Here is a 27419-nt window from a genome sequence, read left to right on the forward strand (position 1 = left end):
ACAGAATGAACACATTCCTACTCTACAGACTCAATAAAAAAGAAAAACCAAATTTAAAGAACAGCATGATCTCAATAAAGAAAATGATCAGTTTTGAGCATGACTTTCTGATCAACAGAAAATTGTCTCATTTTTCTAGGCTATTCTGCTATAAAGTTTTATTCATTCCAAGAGTCTCCAATTAGCGTGAATCTCTTTCACTTCTGCATACAAGTAGCTGAACACTGGTGGAGAACAAAAGCTGATGCTTGGGGGCAGGGGGGCAGTGTCTTACTATACACTTACAATCTCAAATCTCAAATGGGTGCTCAGGTCTTCCTGGTAGCAAAACCACTGGGAGAGAGTGGGAAAGCTCTCCCGCTCTCTAAAATGAGTATTTCTGTTTCCTTGTCAGCTTCCTTCACCACTTCTCTTGATCCTCACTCTCAGGCTTACGCCCTGGCCTCATACTTCAAGAAGAAATAGAAGCAATCAGATAGGAACACCTTCATTTGTGCATCAGTCAGCCTTCGAGGCTTCCTGCCTCGGTTTTCATATTCTCTGCCTTTCGTCCTGTTGCTAGGGGAGAAGGATCCCTGCTCCCATCTAAAGCTGACCAACCTTCCACTTGTGCTGGGATTTCATTCCTTGCCTTCTCAAGGAGGTTATTATTTCAGTTATCGCCCTCCCTTCTGCGTGGCTGGTTTCTCTCTCTGTTCTGTATCATCGCCACCTGCATTTTGAACATTTTCTAGAGTCTCCTTGACTTCAAATTCCACTCTGGCTGCTGCTTCCATTTTTCTCTGTTCTCATTCACAACACACATCCGTGGACATCCAACTCCTCACTTCACTTCCCCATCCTGCTCAAATGGGGCTCTGACCAGCTCTTCTCCTCTGATTTCTGTGCTGCCTGGTCTAATGGTTAAGCTTCTGCTTTTCTCTTACTTGATGGCATAGTAATATTTAATATAATTGTACTTTTCTTCTTGAAATGCCATCTTCTCTTGGCTTCCGTGACCTAAGCCTCTTCTGATATTTCTTCTCTCTTGTTGGTCACTTCTTTTCTTCTCTTCTCTTTGCTGGTTCTTTCATGTCAGACCACAAACCTAAATGTTGGCATGGACCTTCTTTTCTATCAAGTCCCAAGACTTTATATATAATGTATGTATCAGTAACTCTAAACTTTCTATTTCCAGCCTGGAAGTCTTCACAGAACTCCAGATTTATATGTCTAGTAGATTATTTTGTATTTCTACCTAGGCATTTAGAAGCCATTTCAAACCTAACATAGTCAAGAGACAAATCTTGATTCCATCTTTGCCCTAGTTCCGTGTCCCCCTCTTCAAACTTCTCTTCCCCAATCTTTCTTATCTCAGAAAATGGTACCATGCTTATCCAGATGCTCAGGTCAAAACCTACATGTTACCCTTCATCCCTCTCTACTCCTCTCTCATTGAGTCAATCCATCAGCAAGTCTTGCCCACTTTCCCCCCAAACCTATCCTGAATCAGTCCACTACTCTTGCACCTACAATAATTCCTTGTTCAAGGCACTCTCATTGAGCCGCCTCTGCTGGATTCCTGCAATAGCATCTCTAAATGTCTCCCAGCTTCCTATTCACACAGCAGCCACAGTGATCTCTTAAAACATCCATAAGATTGTGTGGCTCCCTGCATAAAATCCACCAATGGTTTTCTACCACACTTGGCCAAAATCTAAACTGTTTAGTCTGGATGACAACATGTAAATGATCTGGCCCCCATCCATCTCTCTGATCTCAACCCACACCACTGCCCTGTTGCTCAGCATCCTCCAACCATACAGGATGATGTTTGGTACCTAAAACACGACACTTATTTCTGCAAGAGAGACTTTTCTCCACTGTTTCCTCTGCTTCACCTGCTCTTTTTCTTTGACCTTTGTATGGCTGAATCCTTACATTCATTACTGTCTACTTAGAGACTCCTCACCAACCAATATTTTATGTGTTTGTTTATTCATTCATATTTTTGTGAAATCTGTAGTCTACAACATAGGAAATGTTGAATAAATATTTTAAAATAAATGAAAAGATGGGATTTAAAACACTATTTTTAAGATCCCAGGTGTCAATTAGCATTATTGTTACCAATAATAAATAACAATAGCAATGACACCTTGTATTGAGTGATTCCTATATGCCAGCTTACCATTCTAGGTGTTTTATTTTATATATGTTATCTGATTTCACCCCCAGCAGCCTTACCAAGTAATTACTATTATTATTCCCATTTAAAAAATTAATTTTCTCCATTCTACACATAGGAAACAGAGGCAACTGGAAAGTTATATTATTTTCCCAAGGTCAAAAATCCCACTCAAAGCCAGGATTCAATCAGGTAGACTAATTTTAGGGCCTCCATGATGGTCTACAGGGAAATCCCTGGTGGCTCACAGGTTATAGTATATGCCTGGAACCCGGAAGACCCAGGTTTGATCCCTGGAGAAGAAAATAGCAACCTACTCCAGTACTCTTGCTTGGAGAGTCCCATGGAGGGAGGAGCCTGGTGGGCTACAGTCCATGGGGTTGCAAAGAGTGGGACAGGACTGAGCGACTTCACTTTCACTTTCATGATGATCTACTTAGTATCTTTTTATTATTATAGGTACTAATATCAATAATGATAAGCAGCATTAACTGAACATCTACTATGTGCCAGCCACCTAGGCTTTTCACTTTGGTTAATTTAATTCTCACAACAAAAGCCTTATAAGGTAGCATTACTATACTCACTTTGCAAATGCAGAAACAAAGAAGTTAAATTTCTAGCTCCAGGTCATGCAACAAACAGGTGGTATAAGCCAGGATTCCAACCCACCTATGACTCTAAATCCTTATTTTTTCTCCTATACTACCTGCTTATATTTTCCCAATGAAGAATTCATTTTTTCCCCCATGGTCCATAAGCCACAAACTCAAGGGGTTTCTTGCCAATTCTAGGAAAGCTTTTCATATCTGTAGTTTCCTCAACTATTCTGTCCATTCAACAAATATTTAGACTGCCTGATGTGAGCTGACGCGTTGTTTAACATAGGGAGGACTCCCTAAGTCTCAGTGTGCTATTGGGTTTCTTTGTTTCATCTGTTCTCACCTGTGAAGAAACTTCTCGTAGGTCTGGCGGAAGGCAAAGCCTGCCCGACGCACCCTCACGTTTTCTAGGAGTCCGAGATACTCTACTTGATGCCGGCAGCGTTCATCATCAAAGATCTGCGGGGATTTCATGTCGTTGGGTTTGATGCAACGTACGTAATACGGTTCCTAAAGAAATAAACCAGCAAACGGTAAGCTTCACTGGAGAAAAATCTCGGACTAAAGACACTAACATGAAAAGGAACGCGTCTGGGTCAGTTCTAATGAGGTGGCTAAACCTAGAGCCTATTAGACCGAGTGAAGTAAGTCAGAAAGAGAAAAACAAATATCATATATTAACGCATATATATCTTCCCTGGTGGCTCAGAGGTTAAAGCGTCTGCCTCCAATGCGGGAGACCCGGGTTCGATCCCTGGGTCGGGAAGATCCCCTGAAGAAGGAAATGGCAATCCACTCCAGTATTCTTGCCTGGAGAATCCCATGGACAGAGGAGCCTGGTAGGCTACCGTCCACAGGGTCACAAAGAGTCGGACAGGACTGAGCGACTTCACTTTCACTTTCTTTCAATGCATATATATGGAATCTAGAAAGATGGTACTGATGAACCTCTTTGCAGGGCAGCAGTGGAGAGGCAGACAGACAGAACAGACTCATGGACACAGTAGGGGAAGGAGAGGGTGGGACGAATTGAGAGAGGAGCATGGAAACACACACATCACCATATGTAAAAGAGACAGCCAGTGGGAATTTGCTGTATGACGCAGGGAGCTCAAACCTGGTGCTCTGTGACAACCTAGAGGGGTGGGATGGGGAGGGAGGTGGGAGGGAGGTTCAGGAGGGAGGGGACATAGGTATACCTATGGCTGACTCATGTTGACGTATGGCGGAAACCAACACAATACTGTAAGGCAATTATCCTCCAATTAAAAATAAATAAATTAAAAAAAAAAAGACACTATGACTAACATGTAATTAGTGTTAACTGTGTCAAATTAGGCTTTGTGACTCTAATTTCTCAGGCACAGACTTGTGAAAAATGCTTCCTTTCCTTTCAATTTAAGCTTGGAAGTTCTCAGGCATTCAGCTACATTTTTGTATTATTATATTTTAGGATTCATCAGGAAGAGTAGAAGTGGAATAAAACTAGTGTGTAAGTAATTGAGACAAGTAAACAGCAAGTTTTTGTGTATTTATAGAAACATGATTAAAAGTAACAGAATTTAATAGAGTCAGAAGCTATGATAAAGATACATTGCAATGAAGAATATAAAATATTAGGCACAGCTCTGGCACATATAAGTGCTCGATTCAGCTTTGAATCATTTCAGTCCTTCAAATTGGAATAGTTTCTTTGGAATATCAGTGCTTTTAGATGCTTAAATGGAGCAAAAGAAATCTAGACAAAGATTATATACAAAAACGGGCCTCTAATTACTTCTATAAATAGTTTTGCAAATATAATGTTTGGAACAAGATAAAAGTTAATCAGATATACAAGAAGCCAAGATAACATGAATTAGAAATAGCAAAACAATATGCAAAATAAAAAGATCTGCAGGGGTCCAGATGTTGGGATTAGCAGATAGAAATATCAAAACAACTATATTTAGCATGTTCAAGATGACAAAAGGAAATATTAAGAATGTTTTAAAGAACCAGAACTATAAAAAAGAACCAAACCAAAGAGAAGACCAAGGACTTAAAGATACAATAGGAAAAATTAAGACCTCAGTGGACCAGTAGCAGAGTAGATTGGAAATAGTTCAAGAAAAAAATGGTAAACTAGAAGGAAAGTGAGAAGAATTTTCCCAGAATGGATCATGGAGAGACAAAAAGACAGAAAATAAAGAAGAGAGGTTAAGAGGCATAGAAGACATACAGTGAGATGCTTTAATTAACTGGAGTCCCAAGGAGAGGAGACAAAAGGGACAGAAGCAATATTTGAAGAGCTAATAGTCAAAGACTTGGCAAAACTGATGAAAATCAATCAAGCTGTAACAAACTGAAAAAGTGCTACAAACTGCAAGCAAGATTAAAAAAAAAGTCTACACCTAGGTACATCAGCAAGACTTCTGAAAACCAAAGAAGAGCAGTCAGAAGGAAAAAGACTGATTACCTAAAGGAGCAACAAACAGTCTAATAGAATATCAGTGGTTTTAGATGACTTCTTAAAAGAAACTATGGAATACAGAAGACAAATGAATATTATGCTTGAAATGCTGAAAGGCTGCCAGTGCAGAATTTTCCACCCTAGCAAACCTATTCTTCAAGAAGGAAAACACGTAAACCATATCCAGGTAAACAAAAACAGAGAATGTGTCAACATCAGGCCTCATATACAACAGGAGAAAATTCAAACAGAAGAAAAATGGCCCAAGATGAAGGTCAAAAAAGAAGGGATAAATGAGGAAATTTAAACAGATATTAACAGTACTTAGCAGTAACAATGGTGATGGTGATGTCATCATCTTAGACTTAAAATTATATATGAACATATTGTATATATTTACATATATATAAATGAAATAAATATTTGTAAGTACATGACTAAAACAGCACATAAGTTGGGAGGAAGACAAATGGAATTAAGATGTTTTATGGACCTTGCATTGTCCAGGAAGGAGGTAAAAGCACCAAATAATATTAGATTTTTATAAATGACACCATAATAATTTGAGTAACCACTGAAACAGTATTATGGTGTAAATCTTCCAAAATAATAAAGTTAATAAGCATAGTAATAAAATATCATTGTGATACTAGTGGTTGAGGGGTGGTACAAGGAAAGGATGCCTCCCTAGGTCTAACTAAACATTCTGACTCAAAAGATTTACAGTCCACACTTGGCAGGCGTGTTCTCAGAAGGACAAGAACATGGCTTGCCAGCAGGCAGTGTCAATCAAGGTCATGTGGCAGCCCACACAGCAGTCAGGTGATAGCTTAGGCACAACGAGATGAGGTCTGTATCAGACAGATGTAGGAAGTGTCCTCGGTTTAAAAGCCTCACGCCCCATAGGATTTAGTATCTCTTAATAGCAACTCTAAAGATACAGCTTCCAGGGTCCTTGAAAGGGACATGCCTAATGCATGAGTCACCACACTCAGGAAGCCAAAAGTATGACATTCCCACCAGACATTTCTCATTTTCCCAGTGCAGGTGCAATTTATCAATAGGGGTAATTTTTACCTTAAGTGATGTTGCCTAGTAATATGGTTGATATATGTCAGAACAGAGGAACAGAGCCAGAAATTTAACTGAGGATATCAAGCAGAAGGAATAGAATTTTGCTTACCTTTCACCCACAGGAATCAGTCAAAAAGGTTAGAAAGGGAAGAAAAAGAAATAGAGAAGAGACAAATAGAAAGCACTAAGGAGATGGTCAATTTGTAAACAACATACAGTAGCTATGTTAAGAGTAAATGCAATAAATGATTTATTCAAAGGACAGAGATGGCCAGAATGAATAAAAAGCCAAAACTAACTCTGTATGCTACTTATGAGTCATACCTAAAGCATAAAGTCATGGAAAGATGGAAAGTTTTAAGGACAGACCATGCAAACCCTAGTCAAAAGAGCTAGTTTTAACTATTTTATTCCTGCAAAAGTGACTTTAAGGCAAAAATCAATACAGAAATAAAGATTTCATAGTGATAAATGACTCAAATGCTAGGAAGATATAATAGTTCTAACTTGAATAAGCTTACTAAATTCACAAAATATTTAAAGCAAAAATGGAAGGCATATTAAGTAGTAGGCAAATTCAGAATTACAGTAGGTTTTATCACATTTCGGCACTGAAAAAACAAAGTAATTATAAGAATGCGGAAACACTGGACAATAATATGATGAGCAACTTGACCTAATGACTGTGTATAGACTATTAAGTGTAAATAATTCTAATACCTAAAGAAAAATTACATCTCTAAGGGCTGAAATCACACAGAGTATATCCTCTGATCAAATGAGATTAAGTTAGAAATCAAGAGAAAGAAGATAATTAGAGAATCTTAAGATGATTGCAAATTAAGAAATATACTTCTAAATTATCCTTGGGTCAAAAAGAAAATTACAGTGTGAATTAGAAAATATTTTGAACTCAATAATTTATGCAATCATGTGGGCAAGGCAATCTTAGTATAAGGTATCATTTGAGTCATGTAAATAACTTTACTAAACAGAAACCAGTTGAATGGAATTTTACCAGTGTTGACTGATTATGCCCAGAAAGGGGTAACCCTCACACCCAACTAAGGGGTGGGGAATGCCCTTTCATCCTGGTTAGTAATATAAAAACCTTCAGATAAGGAATCCAGTGCAAATGCTCTCTCTATATTTCATCAGCATTCTGTTTCAATTTATAAATGCCGCCTCCTCTCTCCTTATAAATATCCAGACTGACTCAACCTAAGAAATCCTAAATTTGACAAATTCCAAGCATCTTACTAAGGTTAAGTCACAAAAGTTAATAGTGATCTTATCATCTGGCACTTTTAATCCTTTTTCTCCCTATATGTTATGAGAAAAACATCCTTCGACAAAGTACATGCTTGCTAAATCACTTCAGTCGTGTCCGACTCTTTGAGACTCTATGGACTGTAGCCTGCCAGGCTCCTCTGTCCATGGGATTCTCCAGGCAAGAATACTGGAGCAGGTTGCCATTTCGTCCTCCAGGGGATCTTCCCGACCCAGGGATTGAACCTGCATCTCTTGCATCTCCTGCATTGGCAGGAAGGTTCTTTACCACTAGTGCCACCTGGAAAGCCCTCGCCAAAGGACACTAATCAGTATATACATTAGCCAGAAGACACTAGGTTTAGATATTCATTTACTTAGCCTATGTTGAACAGTATCAAATAGAGCCAATGGCAAATTAAAGTTCATTTAATTTACTGACCATCTGTTCAGAGTGCTTTATGAGGTATCAGTGAAAGTCACTCAGTCATGTCTGACTCTTTGCGACCCCATGGACTATGCAGTCCATGGAATTCTCCAGGCCAGAATACTGGAGTGGGTAGCCGTTTCTTTTTCTGGGAGATCTTCCCAACCCAGCGATTAAACCCAGGTCTTCCACTTTGCAGGTGGATTCTTTACCAGCTGAGCCACGAGGGAAGCCCATGAGGTATCAAGAGAGAGGTAAGATTGGTAGAAGTCATTCCTTAGATTCAAAAGACTTATAATCAAGGTGGCAATGAGACATGCACTTAAAAATACTATGTGCTATAGTTAATAATACTATATCGTACATTTGAAAGTTGCTGAGAGAGTCTTAAAAGTTCTTATCAGTTCAGTTCAGTTCAGTTGCTCAGTCGTGTCCAATTCTTTGCGACCCCATGAATCGCAGCACGCCAGGCCTCCCTGTCCATCAACAACTCCTGGAGTTCACTCAAACCCATGTCCATCGAGTCCGTGATGCCATCCAGCCATCTCATCCTCTGTTATCCCCTTCTCCTCCTGTCCCCAATCCCTCCCAGCATCAGAGTCTTTTCCAAGGAGTCAACTCTTCCCATGAGGTGGCCCAAGTACTGGAGTTTCAGCTTTAGCATCATTCCTTCCAAAGAACACCCAGGGCTGATCTCCTTTAGAATGGACTGGATGGATCTCCTTGCAGTCCAAGGGACTCTCAAGAGTCTTCTCCAACACCACACTTCAAAAGCATCAGTTCTTTGGCACTCAGCTTTCTTCACAGTCCAACTCTTGTATCCATACATGACCACTGGAAAAACCATAGCCTTGACTATGGTTGGCAAAGTAATGTCTCTGCTTTTGAATATGCTATCTAGGTTGGTCGTAACTTTCCTTCCAAGGAGTAAGCGTCTTTTAATTTCATGGCTGCAATCACCATCTGCAGTGATTCTGGAGCCCCCCCAAAATAAAGTCTGACACTGTTTCCACTGTTTCCCCATCTATTTGCCATGAAGTGATAGGACCAGATGCCATGATCTTAGTTTTCTGAATGTTGAGCTTTAAGCCAACTTTTTCACTCTCCTCTTTCACTTTCATCAAGAGCCTTTTTAGTTCCTCTTCACTTTCTGCCATAAAAAAGTTTATGTATGGTTTATGTATGGTGATAGATGTTAATTAGACTTACTGTGGTGATTATTTTGCAAAATATACAAATGTCAAGTCATTACGTTGTACACCTAAAACAGATAGTTATATGTCAATTATATGTCAATAAAATACATGAATAACTAAAAATTTTTAAATAAAAAAAACCACTGTGTGAACTCAAAAAAGCAGGAGTTAGGGACTTTCACTTCCAGTGATGAAGGACTAGGCAATTCCTATCAACCTTCCTGAGAAAGTCACTAGGAAAAATGTGCTATACAAAATTATGGGGGGATGGGCGAAATCGTCATTGTATGAAGAGCTAATAACATAGCCAAGAAGACTAAAGTCCAGGGGGGATAAAGCTGGCCTTGAGGTCCGCTTTTATTTTCGAGGCAACTGTCTGCCGATCTATAGAGGCAGCGATGACGCTCAGCACAGCTGCTGGCAGCCTTGAGGGGCTTGGAGGATGAAAGCTGGAGCCTGAGTCCTCGGACGCAGGACTCCACTCTGGTCTGGAATCCTGAGGAGTTAAACTCGGGAGTTACAAGCTGAATGGAAGACAGGTTGGCACTTCCAGGGAAGGCAGACAGCTCACTGCTGAGCCACTGTAAGTCCTGAAATTGATTAAGGTGACTTTGGAATGTCAGAATTTGCCTGATACATCTTTTAAAACATAAACTTTCCACTTTTCTGTTAGGATTAGATGTCACTAATAAGTGGCAATGTATCTGTCGTTGTTCAGTTGCTCAGTCGTGCCCTACTCTTTGCGACCCCAGACGGCAGCACACCAGGCTTCCCTGTTCTTCACCATATCCCTGAACTTGCTCAAACTCCTGTCCATTGAGTCAGTGATGCCATCCAACCATCTCATCCTCTGTCGTCCCCTTCTCCTTCTGCCTTCAATCTTTCCCAGCATCAGGGTCTTTTCTAACGAGTCAGTTCTTCACATCAGGTAGCCAAAGTACTGGGGCTTCAGCTTCAGCATCAGTCCTTCTAATGAATATTCAGGATTGATTTCCCTTAGGTTGACTTGTTTGATCTCCTTGTTATCCAAGAGACTCTCAAGAGTCTTCTCCAACACCACAGCTCATAAGCATCAATTCTCTGGCATTCAGCCTTCTTTATGGTCCAACTCTCACAGCCATACATGATTACTGGAAAAACCATAGCTTTGACTATATGGACCTTTGTCGGCAAAGTAATGTCTCTGCTTTTTAATATGCTGTCTAGGTTTGTCACAGCTTTTCTTCCAAGGAGCAAGCGTCTTCTAATTTTGTGGCTGTAGTCACATCTGCAGTGATTCTGGAGCCCAAGAAAATAAAGTCTGTCACTGTGTCCCCACCTATTTGCCATAAAGTGGTGGGACTGGATGCCATGATCTTAGTTTTTTGAATGCTGAGTTTTAAGCCAGCTTTTTCACTGTCCTCATTCACTTTCATCAAGAGGCTCTTTAGTTCTTCTTCACTTCTGGTGTCATCTGTGTATCTGAGGTTATTGATTTCTCCCAGCAATCTTGATTCCAGCTTCAGCCCAGCATTTCACATGATGTACTCTGCATATAAGTTAAATAAGCAGGGTGACAATATATAGCCTTGATGTACTCTTTTCCCAGTTTTGAACCAGTCTGTTGTTGCATGTCTGGTTCTAACTGTTGCTTCTTTACCTGCATACAGGATTCTCAGGAGGCAGGTAAGGTGGTCTGGTATTCCCATCTCTTTAAGAATTTTCCACAGTTTGTTGTGATCTAGTGTAGTCAATGAAGAAGTAGATGTTTTTCTGAAATTCTCTTGCTTTTTCTGTGATCCAATGGATGTTGGCAATTTGAACTCTGGTTCCTCTGGTTTTTCTAATGTATCTGTATTCTTTTTCTTTAATCTGATTTGACAATTTTTTTCCATTTACATTCACTGTACTTATTAATATACTTGGATTTTTCTCTAACATCTTAATTTGTCCCAGCTTTCCTATGTTATTCTGTCTCTTCTTTCCTATGTTTTTTAGGACTGATGATTCTTTTCTCATTCTGACTTCCCCTACCCCCAACTACTAGCTTGTAAGTTAAAAACTCATTTCTATTATTTTAATGACTACACTAGAAAATTGCACATGTACTTATAACTCATGAGAGTCATAAGCTAATCAATACATTTATCCTTTTCCTGAACAACCAAGGGCCTTAAACACTTGAAATATAATCACTCACCCTTCCAGTTTATATACTATTGTGCTATTTAACCTGCATTTTAAATCAAATGTAATATTATTTTATAGTCAGTTGATTTATATGCATCCACATATTCAACAATTTCTTTGCTCTTCATTTTGCATTTCAGACTTTCATTCAGTAATCAGACATCCTCCTACCTGATATATATCCTTTAGAATTTCCTTTTTCTTTGCTTTTTATCTATTTTATTTTTTAAACTATAAAACTATGATAACACATTTATAGGAGACAGAATAAAGTTACATATATATTTCCATACATAGAGTTCCACTATATATTACAATTTTTTTAAGTAGATAAATTAAGATTTTTGTTGGAGTTTCAATATCAACTCAGGAATTAATAGAATGAATGTATAGAGTAGTAGAAGAACATAGTAGACCTGAAAAGCATTATGTACCAATTCGACATAATTAAGATTTATACTATGGTTTTTCCAGTAGTCATGTATAGATGTGAGAGTTGCACCATAAAGAAGGTTGAGCACCAAAGAATTGATGCCTTTGAACTTTGGTGTTGGGGAAGATTCTTGAGAGTCCCTTGGACTGCAAGGAGATCAAACCAGTCAGTCCTTAAGGAAATAAACCTATTGATGATTATCCACTGGAAAGACTGATGCTGAAGTTCCAATACTTTGGCCACCGACGTGAAGAGCCAACTCATTGAAAAAGACCCTGATTCTGGGAAAGATTGAAGGCAGGAGAAGGGGATGACAGAGGACCGACTCAATGGACAAGAGTTTGAGCAGGCTCTGGGAGATGTGAAGGACAGGGAATCCTGGCGTGCTGCAGTCCCTGGGGTCACAAAGAGTTGGACACAACTGAGCAACTGAACAACAAGATTTATATAATTTTCACACAACAGTAGGATATAAATTCTATTCAAGTTCCCACTGAATTTCCTTTAGTGTGGTTCTGTTTTTATTTTTTCAGAAAGATTCTTTGTTGTTCATGAAAAATGAACTCTCTCAGTATAGAATTTTGATTTATTTTCTCTAGGCCTGTTACTCCTTCAAAGCTAATCTGCTTTTAAGGTATTTTCTTTGTCTTTGATATTCTGGGGTTTTACTAGAGGATTGGGGGCAGATTTCCTTTAATTTTTCTAACTTGGGATACACTGGACTTCCTGACTGTCTCTTTCATCATTCTGGAAATTCTTTTTCTTTTTCTTCAAATATTGCTCTGCCCATTCTCTCCTCTCCACGATTAGATGCACATTAGACCTTTTCATTTTATCTTCCATGTCTCTTAACATGTCTTTTAGAAGTTTCATTTCTTGGACTAAGTGAAATTCTGGATAATTTCTTTGAATTCTGTTTTTCATTTCCCTATTCTCTCTTCAGCTTTGTCTTAACCAATGTTCAATCTATCTACTGAGTTCTACATTTTAATTATTGAGCTTTTATTTCTATCAATTGCCTAGTCACTTGCTCTCAGTTACTAGTTCTCATGTTTTTAGGGCTTTCATTTCTTGAAACACATTAAACATTCTGGCAGTCTTTCTGATAAATCTGTATAAGACATTTTCATGAGTCTGTGTTTAGTCTCACCTCCCTTGTGTCCTGTTTTGCTTCTTTATATGTGTGGTGATCCTTTACTATGAACTGCTTATTTTCCTTAGAACACCATCTGTGGAAGTTCTATTTCTTTAAGGTCTGGTATGAAGGTGGTTTCCTCTCTTTGCTTTCATCAGATGCCCAGGGGCAATACCAGACCCGGATGGACCACTTTAAATTGTTGGCTTCAGCCTTTTCAGGCCACCTAGGTATGAGTTTGGACTGCATATCTCATCAAAGCCAGCTTATGATTATTAATTCTCAAGGGAGGTTCACTCACTCCACTTGGCTCAGTGCCAAAGACCAAGGCAGGCAGTTTTCCTTTCAGACAGTGAGGGATTATTTCCAGAGCTAGCCCTTAGAAGAGGTGACCCTCCAGAGACCTAGCTTTGTGCAGCTGGTGTACACATACTTGTGAGTGTGCATGTGGTTTGTGATCCTTACTCTGAGCAGGCCCTGGGCTTCCCTTCAAGGACCCAGTACTTGGACACCCATACTCAAAGGTACCCGCACGTAAACGTACCCACTTCAACAACTGCCCAGAGGGGAAAGTAGCATGGTGCTCTCCTCACTTTTCCCTTCGCTCAGTTAATTTTTGCCTTCACTCACCACCTGGCCTACATATTCCTTGCTTTCTCGCTAGTTCATGACTGTATTCAGGAAGTTGTTTTTTTATAGTTTACCTAACTTTCTGGTTGTTTTCAGTTGGTTTTAAAAGGCCGCTTTGTTCACCCTATTGCCATCAAATGCATTACTCACATGTATTTTTAAAATCTTCATGTTTATGTTCCTAGGTGAAACTCACCTCTAATTTCATTTTCTTCATGTTAACCTTGTACTAAGGTAATAGTAATCTCACAAAATAAATCGGGTAGTGGCTTCTCTTCTTCCCATCCTCCAAAACCATGTATGTATGATAGGAATTACTGGCTCCTTGAAGGATTTATGAAACTTATCTATAAGACCATCTGGGCCTGAAGTTCTTGGCAGAGTTGGAAGAAGGCAGACTTCTGATTAGCGATTCAGAATCTCTAAGGTTACTGATTTATTCAGGTTTTCTATTTCTTCTTGAGTTAATCCTGATACCATTATTCTAGAAAACTAGTGCCTCCCAGGCGGTGCCAGTAAAGATTCCTCCTGCCGATACAGGAGACACGAGAGATTCAGGTTCAGTCCCTGAGTTGGGAAGACCCCTTGGAGTTGGAAATGGCACCCACCCCAGTATTCTTGCCTGGAAAATTCTATGGGCAGAGGAGCCTGGCAGGCTACAGTACATGGGGCTGCAAAGAGTTGGACCCAACTAAGCACACACACACATTCTATTATTAGAAAACTAATTTTTAAGATTCATTAGCATACAGCTGTTTGTAATAGTCTGATACTTAAAAAAAAAATCTCTGTAATAGAGGTTGTAACCTTTTTTCACTCTGAATATTGTTTTCTCTTTTTAAAATCAATTTTTAAAAGGTCTAATTAATTTTTTGATCTATTACTTTTAGTTTTTGCTATTTAAAAATTATTTTCTCACTTTCTTTAGATTTTCCTTGGATTCCCTTTACTGACTTCTTGAATTGTATCTTATCTCATTTACTTTTGATCTTCCTTTTTGTTTTTTTTTTTAATAAAGGCATAACAAGCGGACCACTTTAGGAGTATTCTACTGATTCTGATAAATTCTTTGTCATGCAGTTTCACATATTTTGTAGTTTCCATTGAGACTTCTTCTTCAACCTGTGAGTTATTTAGGAGAACACTTTTTTAAAGTTCTCAAGCATATTAAAAAAAAAAAAAACTTTTTAAGTGCTGGTTTTTATTTTACTTGTTGTGAGGATGGAGAATACACCTGTATATATATTTGTTAAAACAGTTGAGACTTCCTTTGTGCTCTAGCTTATGGTCATTTCTTAAAAATGTTCCATGTATACTTGAAAGGAATATGTATTTCCTATCCCCTGGGTACAGAGATCTTCTGATTAAAGTTTAAATTCGGTTTTCAAAGCTTCTGCACTCTTGCTAAGGTTTTTGCTTGATCTATCAGTTTTTGGTAGAGATGGTTTAAAATCTCCCTCTAGAATTGTGAATTTGTCAATTTTGCCTTTTTCGCCTTTTACATTTTTCAGGGTCTCTTTTTTTTTTTTTTTTGCTTTTTAGAATTTAAGTACCATCATGGGTGTATTGTTAGGTACCTAGTTCAAAATGGCTTTATTGAGTATTTTCTTTTTATTATTACTAGTCTATCTGTATTTAATAGAGTTCCCCCTTAAATTTTACATTCTCTCACATTAATATTGCCTTCACCAGTTTTCTTGGGGGAGGGGGCTTGATATGTCTTTATCCACCTTTTTGTTCTTAATCTTTCTGCAGAGTATTAATTAGATATAATAACTCCTGTAAACAACACGGCAAAACCTTGGTGTTATTGCAGGTTCAGTTCCAGACCATGGCAGTAACATGAACACTGCAATAGGGTGAATCACATGAATTTTGTGGTTTACTGGCTTTCTGGACTGATGGGTTGTCTCTATTCTTTTGCTTGTCCCTGCTCCCTCTCTCATTCCCTATCTCTACACACACAGAGATTGGGGAGCTGTAGCAGAGACTGCTAGACGAGCTGCCTACCTCATATACAGTACTTTTCTCCTACTTTGAAACAGAATACTTACTTCTAGCTGGGAGCAATGCTAACCAGAATGAAAGGCACTTCCAGCTTCTCTGGCAACTAAGTACACCAAATGAGATGGAGCTAAAGTACTATATGAGGCTTCCAGGAAGTCTCTTTAAAAAGGAAGAAGCTCCAGCCGCCATCTTGGACCAGGGAGATGGATGCCAAGCATTAAGACAGTAGAGCAGAAAGACAGAAGGAACCTGAGTCTCTAACAACCTTAGAGCTGCTATGCCAGTGCTGGGATACCTTTTTCCGTACTTCATTTACATAGAGAGAAATAAATGTCTCTTCTGTTTAATCCATTAATTTTGGGGGTAGGGGTGGGGTTCATTTGTTTTAGCAGCTGAATGCAATTCTCCATACAGAAATGATAAATGGTCCTAGAATTTTTATTTAAAAAATGTAACAGGACTTCTCTGGTGGACCAGTGCTTAGGAGTCTAGCTTCCAGTGCAGGGGACATGGGTGTGATACACGGTCGAGGAACTCAGATCCCACATGCTACAGGGCAACAAAGCCTGTGCGCTGTGACTACTGAGCCTGCACTCTAGAGCCCATGAGCTGCAGCTGCTGAGCCCACGCTCCGCAACTACTGAAGCTCGTGTGCCCCAGAGCCTGTGGCTCCATAACCAGCGAAGCCCTCTGTGCTGCAACTAGAGAAAGCCTGCATGCCACAATGAAAAGCCTCTGCAGGCTGCAGTGAAGACCCAGCACAGCCACCAATAAACAAACGTTAAAAAATGAACATTGAACTACCAACTATTGAAAATAAAAATGACTCTTTTCTGGTTAATAAACTTGAACATATTTTACAAACAATATATTTACAACGAATGTGTTTTATAAAGTACATTCTATAAGCTTCTGTGTGCGACTCTCTTTCTCGTGTCCCACGCCTTTCTTCTAGGTTCACTTTTCTTGCTGGATGAGGCAGGTTGAAGCTGACTTGCAGAGAAAAGCTGAGGGACAAGAGGAGGGTTCTTAAGGGTATTCAAATCTACAGCTCTGGTATCATTAACCCTCTCTGCCTTTCTGGCGGTTTGATTATACAAGCCAACACACTGTTCTTATTTGTTGTCACCTGAGGCCAAAGAATCCTGACGAAAAGAACAGAAAGCTACTGAAGAGATGTATTCTTCTGGCATTTGCCTAATTTATCCACAGTGAAGTAACCAAAAATACTATAGATTTAAGTGTTTAGAGAGGAAGTTGATTAAAAAAAAAAGACAAAAATGAAGAAGAAAAAATACACTGGAAAAACACCAGGAGAGAAAGATAAAAATGAAGGAACTAAAAATAATGAGCCCCAGAATGCTGCCTAATTTATCAAACTTGTCAACAGCAGCAGTTAAGAGTAGAAATCTGTTCTTCAAGGGGAAGAAAATCTCAGACTCAAGTTATCAAACAGGATGAGACCTCAAAGGAACAACCACAAGCACAAACGATGGCCCATAGTGCATCTTTTTATTTCAACTATTTAAAACAGCCTAAGGACAACACTTAAATACTAAACTTCCTCTTAAAACTCTATCTGTAATTTGTATTCAGATACAGTATAAGGATGGTACAAGACAATTTAACTCAAGATTTTTTTTTTTTTAATGCCAGGCCTTGTCTTCAGCACAGGTCTAAAATTTCTTTTATCAGGCACATACTATACCTGTAGTATACTGTTTTTATTTTTTTAAGATCACATTAAGACTTTCCTGTTGATGACAACAATATAAAAGGCCTAAATTTAAGAAGATCATTCATCTGGGACATAAAAAACTGTTTCACCAAGCCATGTTAAAAAACAAAAAAACAGTATTAAGAATTATTATAACATTCATTTAAGATACATGTTCTTCAATTTTATTTACTATAGTTACCTAAAAAGCAAATACTACACATACCTTTCTCATTAACATATGTCAAGAGGGAATCCATGAAATAAAACGGGTATTTTAAAATGAAAGTAGTTACCTTTGACGCAAGGTTGTCTACCAAAGCAATCATAGAATTCTTAAATAAGGTGGCAGCAGTCAGTGGTCTCTTGGTCACCTCTGTAATGCTCAGTTTGCCTTCAGGCCACATATTCTTCAGCACAGGATTTGAACTGAGAAGCACAGAAAGAGGGGCTTGAACGCTACATTCAAATAAGTGGATTAAGAATTGCTCAGCATTCCTGCTGAACTGTATCCTGGGAGCCACAACTGCACTGCAAACGCAACTCACTAGGCCTGACTGAACAAATGATTCCACCTAGAAAATCAGGCTGAGAGTATAATGGCAGGTACCACACCACAAAATGAGAAGATGTGTCTAAGCCACAGCACTTTCGAAAAATTCTTTCAATTTCTTTCAATGACTGCGTTGCTATTACTACGTAGGATATTCTAATGGTTTACATAGCTCTTATACCATATACCTAAAATCAAATGGTTTTGGTGATTGTTACAAGAATGAGAACAAATCACAAACAGGAAAATGATCCTCAAGGTCACGTCAGAAATCAGGAAAGGGAAAGCATTTTTTTTAAAAACTGGAGTATAATTGTTTTACAATAATGTGTTAGTTTCTGCTGTACAACAAAGTGAATCAGCTATATGTATACAGATATCCCCTCCCTCTCACACTTCCCTTCCTCCCAGCCCCACCGCACCCCTCTTGGTCATCACAGAGCACCAAGCTGAGCCCGCTGTGTCATACAGCAGCTTCCCACCAGCCAGCTCTTTTATAAACACGGCAGTGTAGGTCAGTGCCACTCCGTCTGTTCATTCCACCTTCTCCTTCCCCTGATGGGCCCACAAGTCCGCGCCTCAAGAAAGCAGCTTTTAATGGACACAAATATGCATACAGTATACACCACAAAAAGCCAGGTCTCTCAAAAAATACAGAGAGGAACGGAAACTAACCACTTTTACATTATCTTCTTATAAATCCCTTTACTGCAGCTGAATTATGATCACACTTATAGGTAGTGCTGGCAGCTCCAGTATTTTATTGTTGTGACACTAAGATGGTTGCAATCCAATTCTTAAACTTGAGGCCAGTTTTCAGGCTAAAAGTGATATATTCCTTATTTGGCTCTGATTTTCTTCCTGTTTCATTTGGGTGCTTTTGATTTTTTTTAAATAACTTTTTATTGGAGTATAGTTGACTTACAATGTTATGTTCGGATTGACATTCACACACTACTATCTATAACATAGATAACTAACAAGGATCTACTGTGTATAGCACAGGAAACTGTTCAGTGCTCTGTAATGATCTATAAGGGAAAAAAAAATCTAAAAAAGAGCAGACATATGTATATATATAACTGATTCACTTTGCTGTATACCTGAAACTAACAGAACACTTGGTGCTTTTGATTTTGAAATAATTGGAATTTGAAATGTTGCTTGTTTTCTGAAAACTTCTCTCGTCAGATTTTTTTCTTTCTTAATTGGGGGTTGAGAATAGAAAAAAAACTTAACATGGATCTTTTCTGCTAATTGTGTTTACTGCTGTCATCATTTTGCCCACTTTTCTTTCCCTGGCATAAAATTGAGAAAATTGAGTTGGTTTCCCAAACATCTAGTAAATTTCCATACACAGAGGTTCTAAATAATAGTAGCAAACTGCCAGAATGGACAAGAGCAAAGAAGATAACAGTGAGGTGAAGACTGGCTAGTCTGTGAATGAAGGCAGAGAAATATTCCTGACCCTGACCGTTGCCAGCAAGCCGTGCCAACTGCCATCAAATGTGGCTATAAAATAATGCATGATCTGTGGTTCATGGACCCAGTTTTACTATGTTCTAGTCCCATTCCATAATTTTCCAGAGATAACATGTCAATAAAAATGACCACATAAATGTATATTGCTTTTCTTTAACTTTACCATTCCAATCTTTAGCAGAGAGAGAACTTGAGGCAATGGTTCTCAGTTTTTGGTGCCCATCGTGCCTGAATGCCTTTGTAACACCAAAGGAATATTAATAGAATTTCCAGAAAGTAGAGTGTGTGCACTTTGAAAATCCTGATGCATGTCAAAGACAGAAAGTCACTGTCTTTGGGTCTATGCAGTTTCTATCCCCAGTTCTACACTGCTCACTTTTGGCCTTGTTTGCTGCTGCTGCTGCTAAGTTGCTTCAGTAGTGTCTGACTCTGTGCGACCCCATAGACGGCAGCCCGCCAGGCTCCCCGTCCCTGGGATTCTCCAGGCAAGAACACTGGAGTGGGTTGCCATTTCCTTCTCCAATGCATGAAAGTGAAAGTCAAAGTGAAGTTGCTCAGTCGCATTTGACTGTTAGAGACCCCATGGACCGTGGCCCACCAGGCTCCTCCGTCCATGGGATTTTCCAGGCAAGAGTACTGGAGTGGGGTGCCATTGCTTAGACACTATCTAATGAATGAAGGGTGGTGTGAATGCTGGAAATAAGATGTTTATTATTATTATTTTATTTGGCTGTGCCAGCTCTTTAGTTGTAGCATGTGGAATCTAGTTCCCTGACCAGGGAACATACCGGGCTTCCTGCATTGGGAGCAGGGACTCTTAGCCACTGGGCCACCAGGAAAGTCCCTATTATTATTATATCATCAAACAGTAGAATTGATGTGTAATGAATCAAAATAGACAAGTTCAATTGTTTTCAAAGAGAAAGAACTCTGAGGTTGGTAAGTCAGCATAATCTTCAAATATTTAAAAGAGCTTTTTCCTTAAAGGGGAAGCATATTTATCAGAAACTTATAATTATGTGTAACAGAGAAGGCAGAACTTAGCTGGCTAATGAGAGAGAGCAAAAGAGTGGCCCGTGCACCTGGCATACCACCTACTTGCTTCCTGTCTCCTTCCCTTTACACACACACACGTGCAAGCATACATGCATGCATACGCTCCAGAACTAGAGATCCAAGGATTACTCTTTAAACAGATACAAAGAAAGGATTAAAAATTTACGGAGGTCATTTAGCCATGGAAGTATCACAAAGTATCCAGAGGCAAAGGCAGCCCATTTAAATACTAAGAGGATAGTTTTAAAATGATTTCAAGACTTTTCATCCCACTAGCAAGACCTCTCCTACTATTGGCAATATATACAATAAGCTGCAACGTTTTATGTTTTTATACCTTTGGCAAGACCATCCCTGCCGTGAAATGTCTTTAATTACTAGACTCATCTAAGTTCCTTTGTTCTGATTCTAGGCTTACCAAGCAACTGAGCATCCTCTGGATAATATTTTTCACTGTCAGTTAATAAACTAGAGTTCCATTTAATTTCCCAGACAGGTTTCCAATAGGGAAGAAGAGCCTGGTAAACCAATGCAAGGCTTTCATACCGCGAGACCCTTAGGACTGCCTGATTGTCTGCTGGGAGTAAGTCCACTCGCTGTTCTGTCTCTGCGTTAGTCCTGTGAGCTGGGTTACCAGAATCCACCGCCAGAAGGTGGCGCTGCTCTCAGTGAGCCGAACCTCTGGGCTTCCCGGGTGGCGCTGGTAAACAACCTGCCTGCCAAGGCGGGAGACGTTCAATCCCTGGGTCCTGAAGATCCTTTGGAGAGGGGCACAAAAACCCACTCCAGTATTCTTGCCTGGAAAATCCCATGGACAGAGGAGCCTGCTGGGCTGCAGCCCATAGGGTCGCAAAGAGTCGGACACGACTGAAGCGACTTAGCACCCACGCACACAATGGATGCCACCCTGTGCGGCCTCCTGGTACACAGCCTGACTGCCTCCCCTGGGCAACATGCCCTGACTTTGCCGGGGACAACTGAGGCCGTTTTTCCAATCTGACTTTTTGACATTTTTTATAAAGAGCATTGCCAGACTCTTTGGTTTCTCCCTCAAAATGAGTGCACCGTACCTGACAAGCCACTCATTGAAACTCCTTTCTGAAAGTCTCTCCTCCCCACACTGGTTCTTACATGGGTTCCCTCTCAGACCCCCACGCCTCTGTGCCTTTCTAGGGTTGATGGCTCTATCTCTGCTCCTGGAGGCTTCATCCACACAGACGAAACACTTTATAGCAAAACCTTTTGGAAAAAACGGTTGAAACCCACCGTCTCCTCATCCTCATTTTCTGTATTCTCTTGACCCACTTCCGTCAGACATCTGTCTTCACAACACTGCTAAAGTCAGTGTTGTCAGGGTTCCACTGACCTTCATGTTAGCAAATCCAGTGGTGAATCTTGCTCCTCACATTACTCTGCTCTTGATGGTGTTTGGCACAGTTGATCATTTTTACTTGGCCTGGCCACCCTGACACCGGATTCCTGGCTTCCTTCCTAACTCACAGGCATGCTCTCAGCTTCCTTTGCTAGTTCCTCCTTCCCTGCTTGACTCAAAGTGGTGGAGTGTCTCAGGGATTCATCCTTCAATCTCTTCTCTCTTTTATTTTTCGTCTATGCTCACCCTAGATAATCTCAACCAGGACAATGCTTTTAGTACCATCAACAGACGGACGACCATGAATTTATTTCTCTGTTCCCGCCTTTACTCTTGAGTTTCAGATGCACCCATGCAACTGCCTGTTTGGATGGATGTCCAGGACACACCTCCCACAAAACATATTCGAAGCGGTACTCTCTATTTTCCCCCAAAATGAGCACCTCCTCTGTCTTTCCCACAACCAAGTATCCTGTCCCCATCGTCTCTGACTTCTTTTTTTTTTTTTTCCATCACACATTCTACCCATCGGCAAATCTTGTTGGTTCTACTTTCAAAATATCAGCCACTTGGACCATTTTCCCTTTCTGTCACCACCACCCACGTGTCAGCCTGGATCACTAAACCAGCCTCCTACCTGGTCTCCCCATGTTTACTCCTGCCCTCCACAATCTGGGTTTTACACAGCGTTTCCAGTGATTTCCTTAGAACAGACATCATATCATCCATTCCAATGGCTTCCCATTGTACCTGGCTCATGGACTCTTTATGAGCAGGGCCTGTGGACCTCTCTGCAGTCATTCGTGATTGTTCTCCCCTCCCCTCACTGATTTTAGCCACACTGACCTTCCTGCGGTCAACACACCCATGCTCGTTTCCACCTTAGCATCTTGGTGAACTAGTCTTTCTCTCTCTTTGAATGCTATCCCCCATACTCATGGTTTGCACCCACACTTCACTCTGGGCTCGGTTCAAATGACCCTTCTTTTAAGGAGCCTTTTCCTACCATACTACCTGTAACACCTCCATGGCCCTTCTTGGTCTATACCCTCAATCTCTCACCTAACTTTGTTTTTCTTCAGAGCACTTGACACTAGCTGAAAGTTCTGTCTTTTATCATTAACTGTCATCTCCACTAGAATAAAAGACCTCGGAAGGGCAGGGACTTTGTCCAAGTTTTTTTCAACAGCTGAACCCCAAGAGCATAGGGGAATGTGTGGCTCAGAGGTGCTCCATACATCTTCGATGACCTACTGGCCAGTGGGCTGAGCTGACTTAATACATGAGCGATGACACTTTAACCAAAATAAGCAGTTGGCTAGGAAGCTTCTCTTCTTCATGAGCCTTCTTTCCGAAGTATCTGTACCGGATGTGAACTTGCTATCCTTTGCTTGGTTTTATTTCTCCATGACTTTTTCACGTTTTCTTGGGTTGTGGGAAGATTCTATCCACTCTGCATTGATCACCACTGATGTGAAAGCCACTCTATTATTAGGGTGGTCCCTTGGCTGGAGGCAAAGACACTGCAGTGGGAATCAGAGTGTGTAAAGCTTTCAGCTGGTCCAGAGCTTTCCTGACACCCTCCCATCACCACTGACCTGGCCTGAGGACTGCTGAGTACACTGGCAGGGACAAGAAGGACAGCAACAGTAAAGAGAGAAACCGAGGAAACCCAAGGGAAATTGAGGAACACTGTATTAGTAACAGGGTCCCTGCCCTGAGTTTATAGATTTTATCATCATAAAGTAACAGATGATTTCACTCACTAAGTATGATCAAACAGGTATACAAATTGCCAGAAAACTCTTAAAATTGTCACATAGAAATAATCATGTGCATCCCTATTATGTAATATATGTGTCAGCAAGCTAAATATAAAGACGATTAATAAAATTTTAATCCTACCTGTTATACAAGAGGCGTTTGAAATCTTGAAATAAAGTGTCTTTGTTTTTATCAATAAAACCAATGACAGAATACCTAGTTGAGAAAAAAGAAACATGGAAAACACATTATTCACCAAGTGAGAGCCATTTCTAAGCTTTTCTAGAAGTCTACAAGCCTTTCTACTGTTAAATAATGCCATCAATCTTGTATAAAGCTTGCCCACCCAGTTCTGAGTTAAAGAATATCAAATTTGCCTACTCTGTAGACAGAGTGATGTTTCTGTCCCTCAAAAGGAGGCCAAACATCAGTGCCATCACTACGACTAAGATCATCACTCCATGGGTTTGTGGCTTACCTCGAGATGCTGACTTTTAAAAAGATAGCTGTGTGTGCCATCCCACGTTCCTAAGATAAAAGCAAAACAGCAACGTACAGGATCTAAGAGCCTCATCCGTGAGGAGGTGAGATGACTTGCCTAAGGCTTGCTCACTGTGTTCAGGGTGGGAGAAAAGATCCAAGGAGAACTGCAAAGGATGGTAAGATTGGGATAAGCAGAAGAGAAAGAGGAAGGCAGATTATACAGGGCAACATTAAACGAAGGTGTGGAAGCAGGCACATGCGCGAGGTTGTTGGGAGGAAATGAAAAGGTCAGTATTCATGGTGTGGAGGGCAGGATGTGAGTAAGGTCTCAAAGTAAACTTGCAGCTGGTGGGCAAGGGGCTGCCCTGCTGCAGTCACTGGCGTGGATCCAGAGGAAGTAAATTGTGGGGAGAAGGTAACAGCACAGGGTGATTCTGTATGATCAAGACAGGCTAAGAGGTTAGGGAAATAGCAACTCTAGAGGTGGCTGCTCCCTATAGCTCTCCTATCTTGCCTGACTGTATTTTCTTCCTGGACAATCACATCACTGTAGACCAGCGGTCCCCAACCTTTTCGGCACCAGAGACTGGTTTTGTGGAAGGCAGTTTTTCCACAGACTGGGGTGGGGGTAAGAGATGGTTTGGGGATGATTCAACTGAATTACATTCATTGTGCACTCTGTTTCTGTTATTATTACATCAGCTCCACTTCAGATCATCAGGCATTAGACCCCAGAGGTTGGGGACCCTTGCTGTAGACAATTCTCCAATCTCTAACTCTGACGCCTCATCAGTCTTATATTGTTCCAGTGTTTCTTTCTGCAAGAAAGTTTCGTGCTGCCCATGGGCACAGTTTTAGGCCCAAAATAATTTCCCTGCCTCCTCCAACCTTGGTCTTCTTCCTAGTACCTTCAAGTAGCTTTTGACTGAACCCATAGTCACCTGATTCTTACTATATCATCAGACCCTTACAATTCAAAGTCCTTATTCTGACCTTTTAGACTCATTGTGATTTGATCTCAGTCTACTTTTCTAGGTGTTTCTACTTCTCTATGCCACCAAAAGGATACACTCCAGTCAAATGGGCTAAAGATCCTGAATCTTTCTAGCATCCTTCCCACTTTTTCCTAGAAAAATAATTCCTAGCACCTAACAATCAGCATCTGCCTATCTGGGTTTATCACACACAGTTAAAGGTATTTGCTTATTCTGAAAACACATGTTATTACTCATATGGAAATTATTTTCAACTATCTTTTGTTGTATCTATCTATCTATATATACATACAAATGTGTGTATGTATATACATCTACATCTACATGGGGCTTCCCTGCTCAGCTGGTAAAGAATCCGCCTTCTATGCAGGACACCCCAGTTTGATTCCTGGGTTGGGAAGATCCTGTGGAGAAGGGATAGGCTACCCACTCCAGTACTCTTGGGCTTCCCCAGTGGCTCAGATGGAAAAGAATCTGCCTGCAATATGGGAAACCTGGGTTTGATCCCTGGGTTGGGAAGATCCCCTGGAGGAGGGCATGGCAATCCACTCAAGAAATCTTGCCTGGAGAATTCCCATGGACAGAGGAACCTGGCAGGCTATAGTCCAAAAGGTTGCAAAGAGTCAGACACGACTAAGCGACTAAGCACAGCATATATATATATATATATATATATATATATATATATATATACACACACGTGTGTGTGTTAATACTGTGTGTTATTACACACACAAACCCACACATGTACGTATGCATCTTACATGGAAAGCTCTTTATGGGCAGGGATCATACTTTATAAAGTATTGGGCACACAGAAGACACCCAGTAAAAATCTAGAAAAGGGTTGAAAGGCTTAAGGAGAGACAGAAAGGGAATTGGAGGCATCACATATTCCTCTATGGGGCCGGCTAGCTCTCTGGACTGGGAGTCTGGACACCTAGGTATTGTCTCAGCTATTTGGTAAACTTGCTGTCTGATGATGGGAAACAATGGCACACATGCATAAATGTCTCCATCTGTGAAAGAGTGGCTGCCCCGTGTGGCCTCTAAGTCTAGCTCTGCAGCTATGCAGATCCGAGCTGTAAGAGGGCACCTGGTGAGTGTGGCCTGAGTGATCAGAGGCGGGCATCTGTATATCACTGGATCTTCCCTCTTCAGGATTCTGGAATCTGGAAACAGCACCAGAAAAAGTGGAAAACTGTGCCATCCCCACACGAACGGCTAGTTTGGCAGATGGGGGTGATAATTTTGAGCCATATTATTTTATGATTCTAGAGGTATTTTTTTAAAAAATTAATTTTTTTACTTTACCATATTGTATTGGTTTTGCTGTACATTGACATGAATCAGCCATGGGTGTACATGTGTTCCCCATCCTGAACCCCCTCCCACCTCCCTCCACATTCTTTCCTCTGGGTCATCCCAGTGCACCAGCCCCGAGCACCCTGTCTCATGCATCGAACCTGGACTGGTGATTCATTTTACATATGATAATTTACATGTTTCAATGCCATTCTCCCATATCATCCTGCCCTCGCCCTCTCCCACAGAGTCCAAAAGACTGTTCTATACATCTGTGTCTCTTTTGCTGTTTCGCATGCAGGGTTATCATTACCATCTTTCTAAATTCCATATATATGCATTAGTATACTGTATTGGTGTTTTTTTTCTGGCTTACTTCACTCTGTATAATCGGCTCCAGTTTCATCCACCTCATTAGAACTGATTCAAATGTATTCTTTTCTATGGCTGAGTAATACTCCATTGTGTATATGTACCACAGCTTTCTTATCCATTCATCTGCTGATGGACATCTAGGTTGCTTCCATGTCCTGGCTATTATAAACAGTGCTGCGATGAACATTAGGGTACACGTGTCTCTTTCAATTCTGGTTTCCTTGGTGTGTATGCCCAGCAGTGGTATTGCTGGGTCATAAGGCAGTTCTATTTCCAGTTTTTTAAGGAATCTCCACACTGTTCTCCATAGTGGCTGTACTAGTTTGCATTCCCACCAACAGTATAAGAGGGTTCCCTTTTCTCCACACCCTCTCCAGCATTTATTGCTTGTAGACTTTTGGGTTGCAGCCATTCTGACTGGTGTGAAATGGTACCTCATTGTGGTTTTGATTTGCATTTCTCTGATCATGAGTGATGTTGAGCATCTTTTCATGCATTTGTTAGCCATCTGTATGTCTTCTTTGGAGAAATGTCTGTTTAGTTCTTTGGCCCACTTTTTGATTGGGTTGTTTATTTTCCTGGAATTGGGCTGCAGGAGTTGCTTGTATATTTTTGAGATTAATTCTTTGTCTGTTGCTTCGTTTGCTATTATTTTCTCCCATTCTGAAGGCTGTCTTTTCATCTTGCTTATAGTTTCCTTTGTTGTGCAGAAGCTTTTAATTTTAAGTAGGTCCCATTTGTTTATTTTTGCGTTTA

General features: G+C 40.3%; 1 protein-coding gene across 1 annotated transcript in view; it reads right to left on the reverse strand.

The window, feature by feature from the left end:
- The window catches only part of MYO1D (myosin ID), a 361445-nt gene that overhangs the window by 202910 nt on the left and 131116 nt on the right, over positions 1-27419 (reverse strand). Inside the window, exons 13-15 of the mRNA XM_040244025.1 lie at positions 23647-23721; positions 17575-17707; positions 3113-3279 (exon numbers count right to left, since the gene is read on the reverse strand). Coding sequence (XP_040099959.1) covers positions 3113-3279; positions 17575-17707; positions 23647-23721 — 375 coding nt within the window. The remainder of the gene's footprint in view (positions 1-3112; positions 3280-17574; positions 17708-23646; positions 23722-27419) is intronic.

The sequence above is a fragment of the Oryx dammah genome, unplaced genomic scaffold (genome assembly GCF_014754425.2).
Source record: "Oryx dammah isolate SB20612 unplaced genomic scaffold, SCBI_Odam_1.1 HiC_scaffold_8, whole genome shotgun sequence".
Classification (NCBI taxonomy): Eukaryota; Metazoa; Chordata; class Mammalia; order Artiodactyla; family Bovidae; genus Oryx; species Oryx dammah.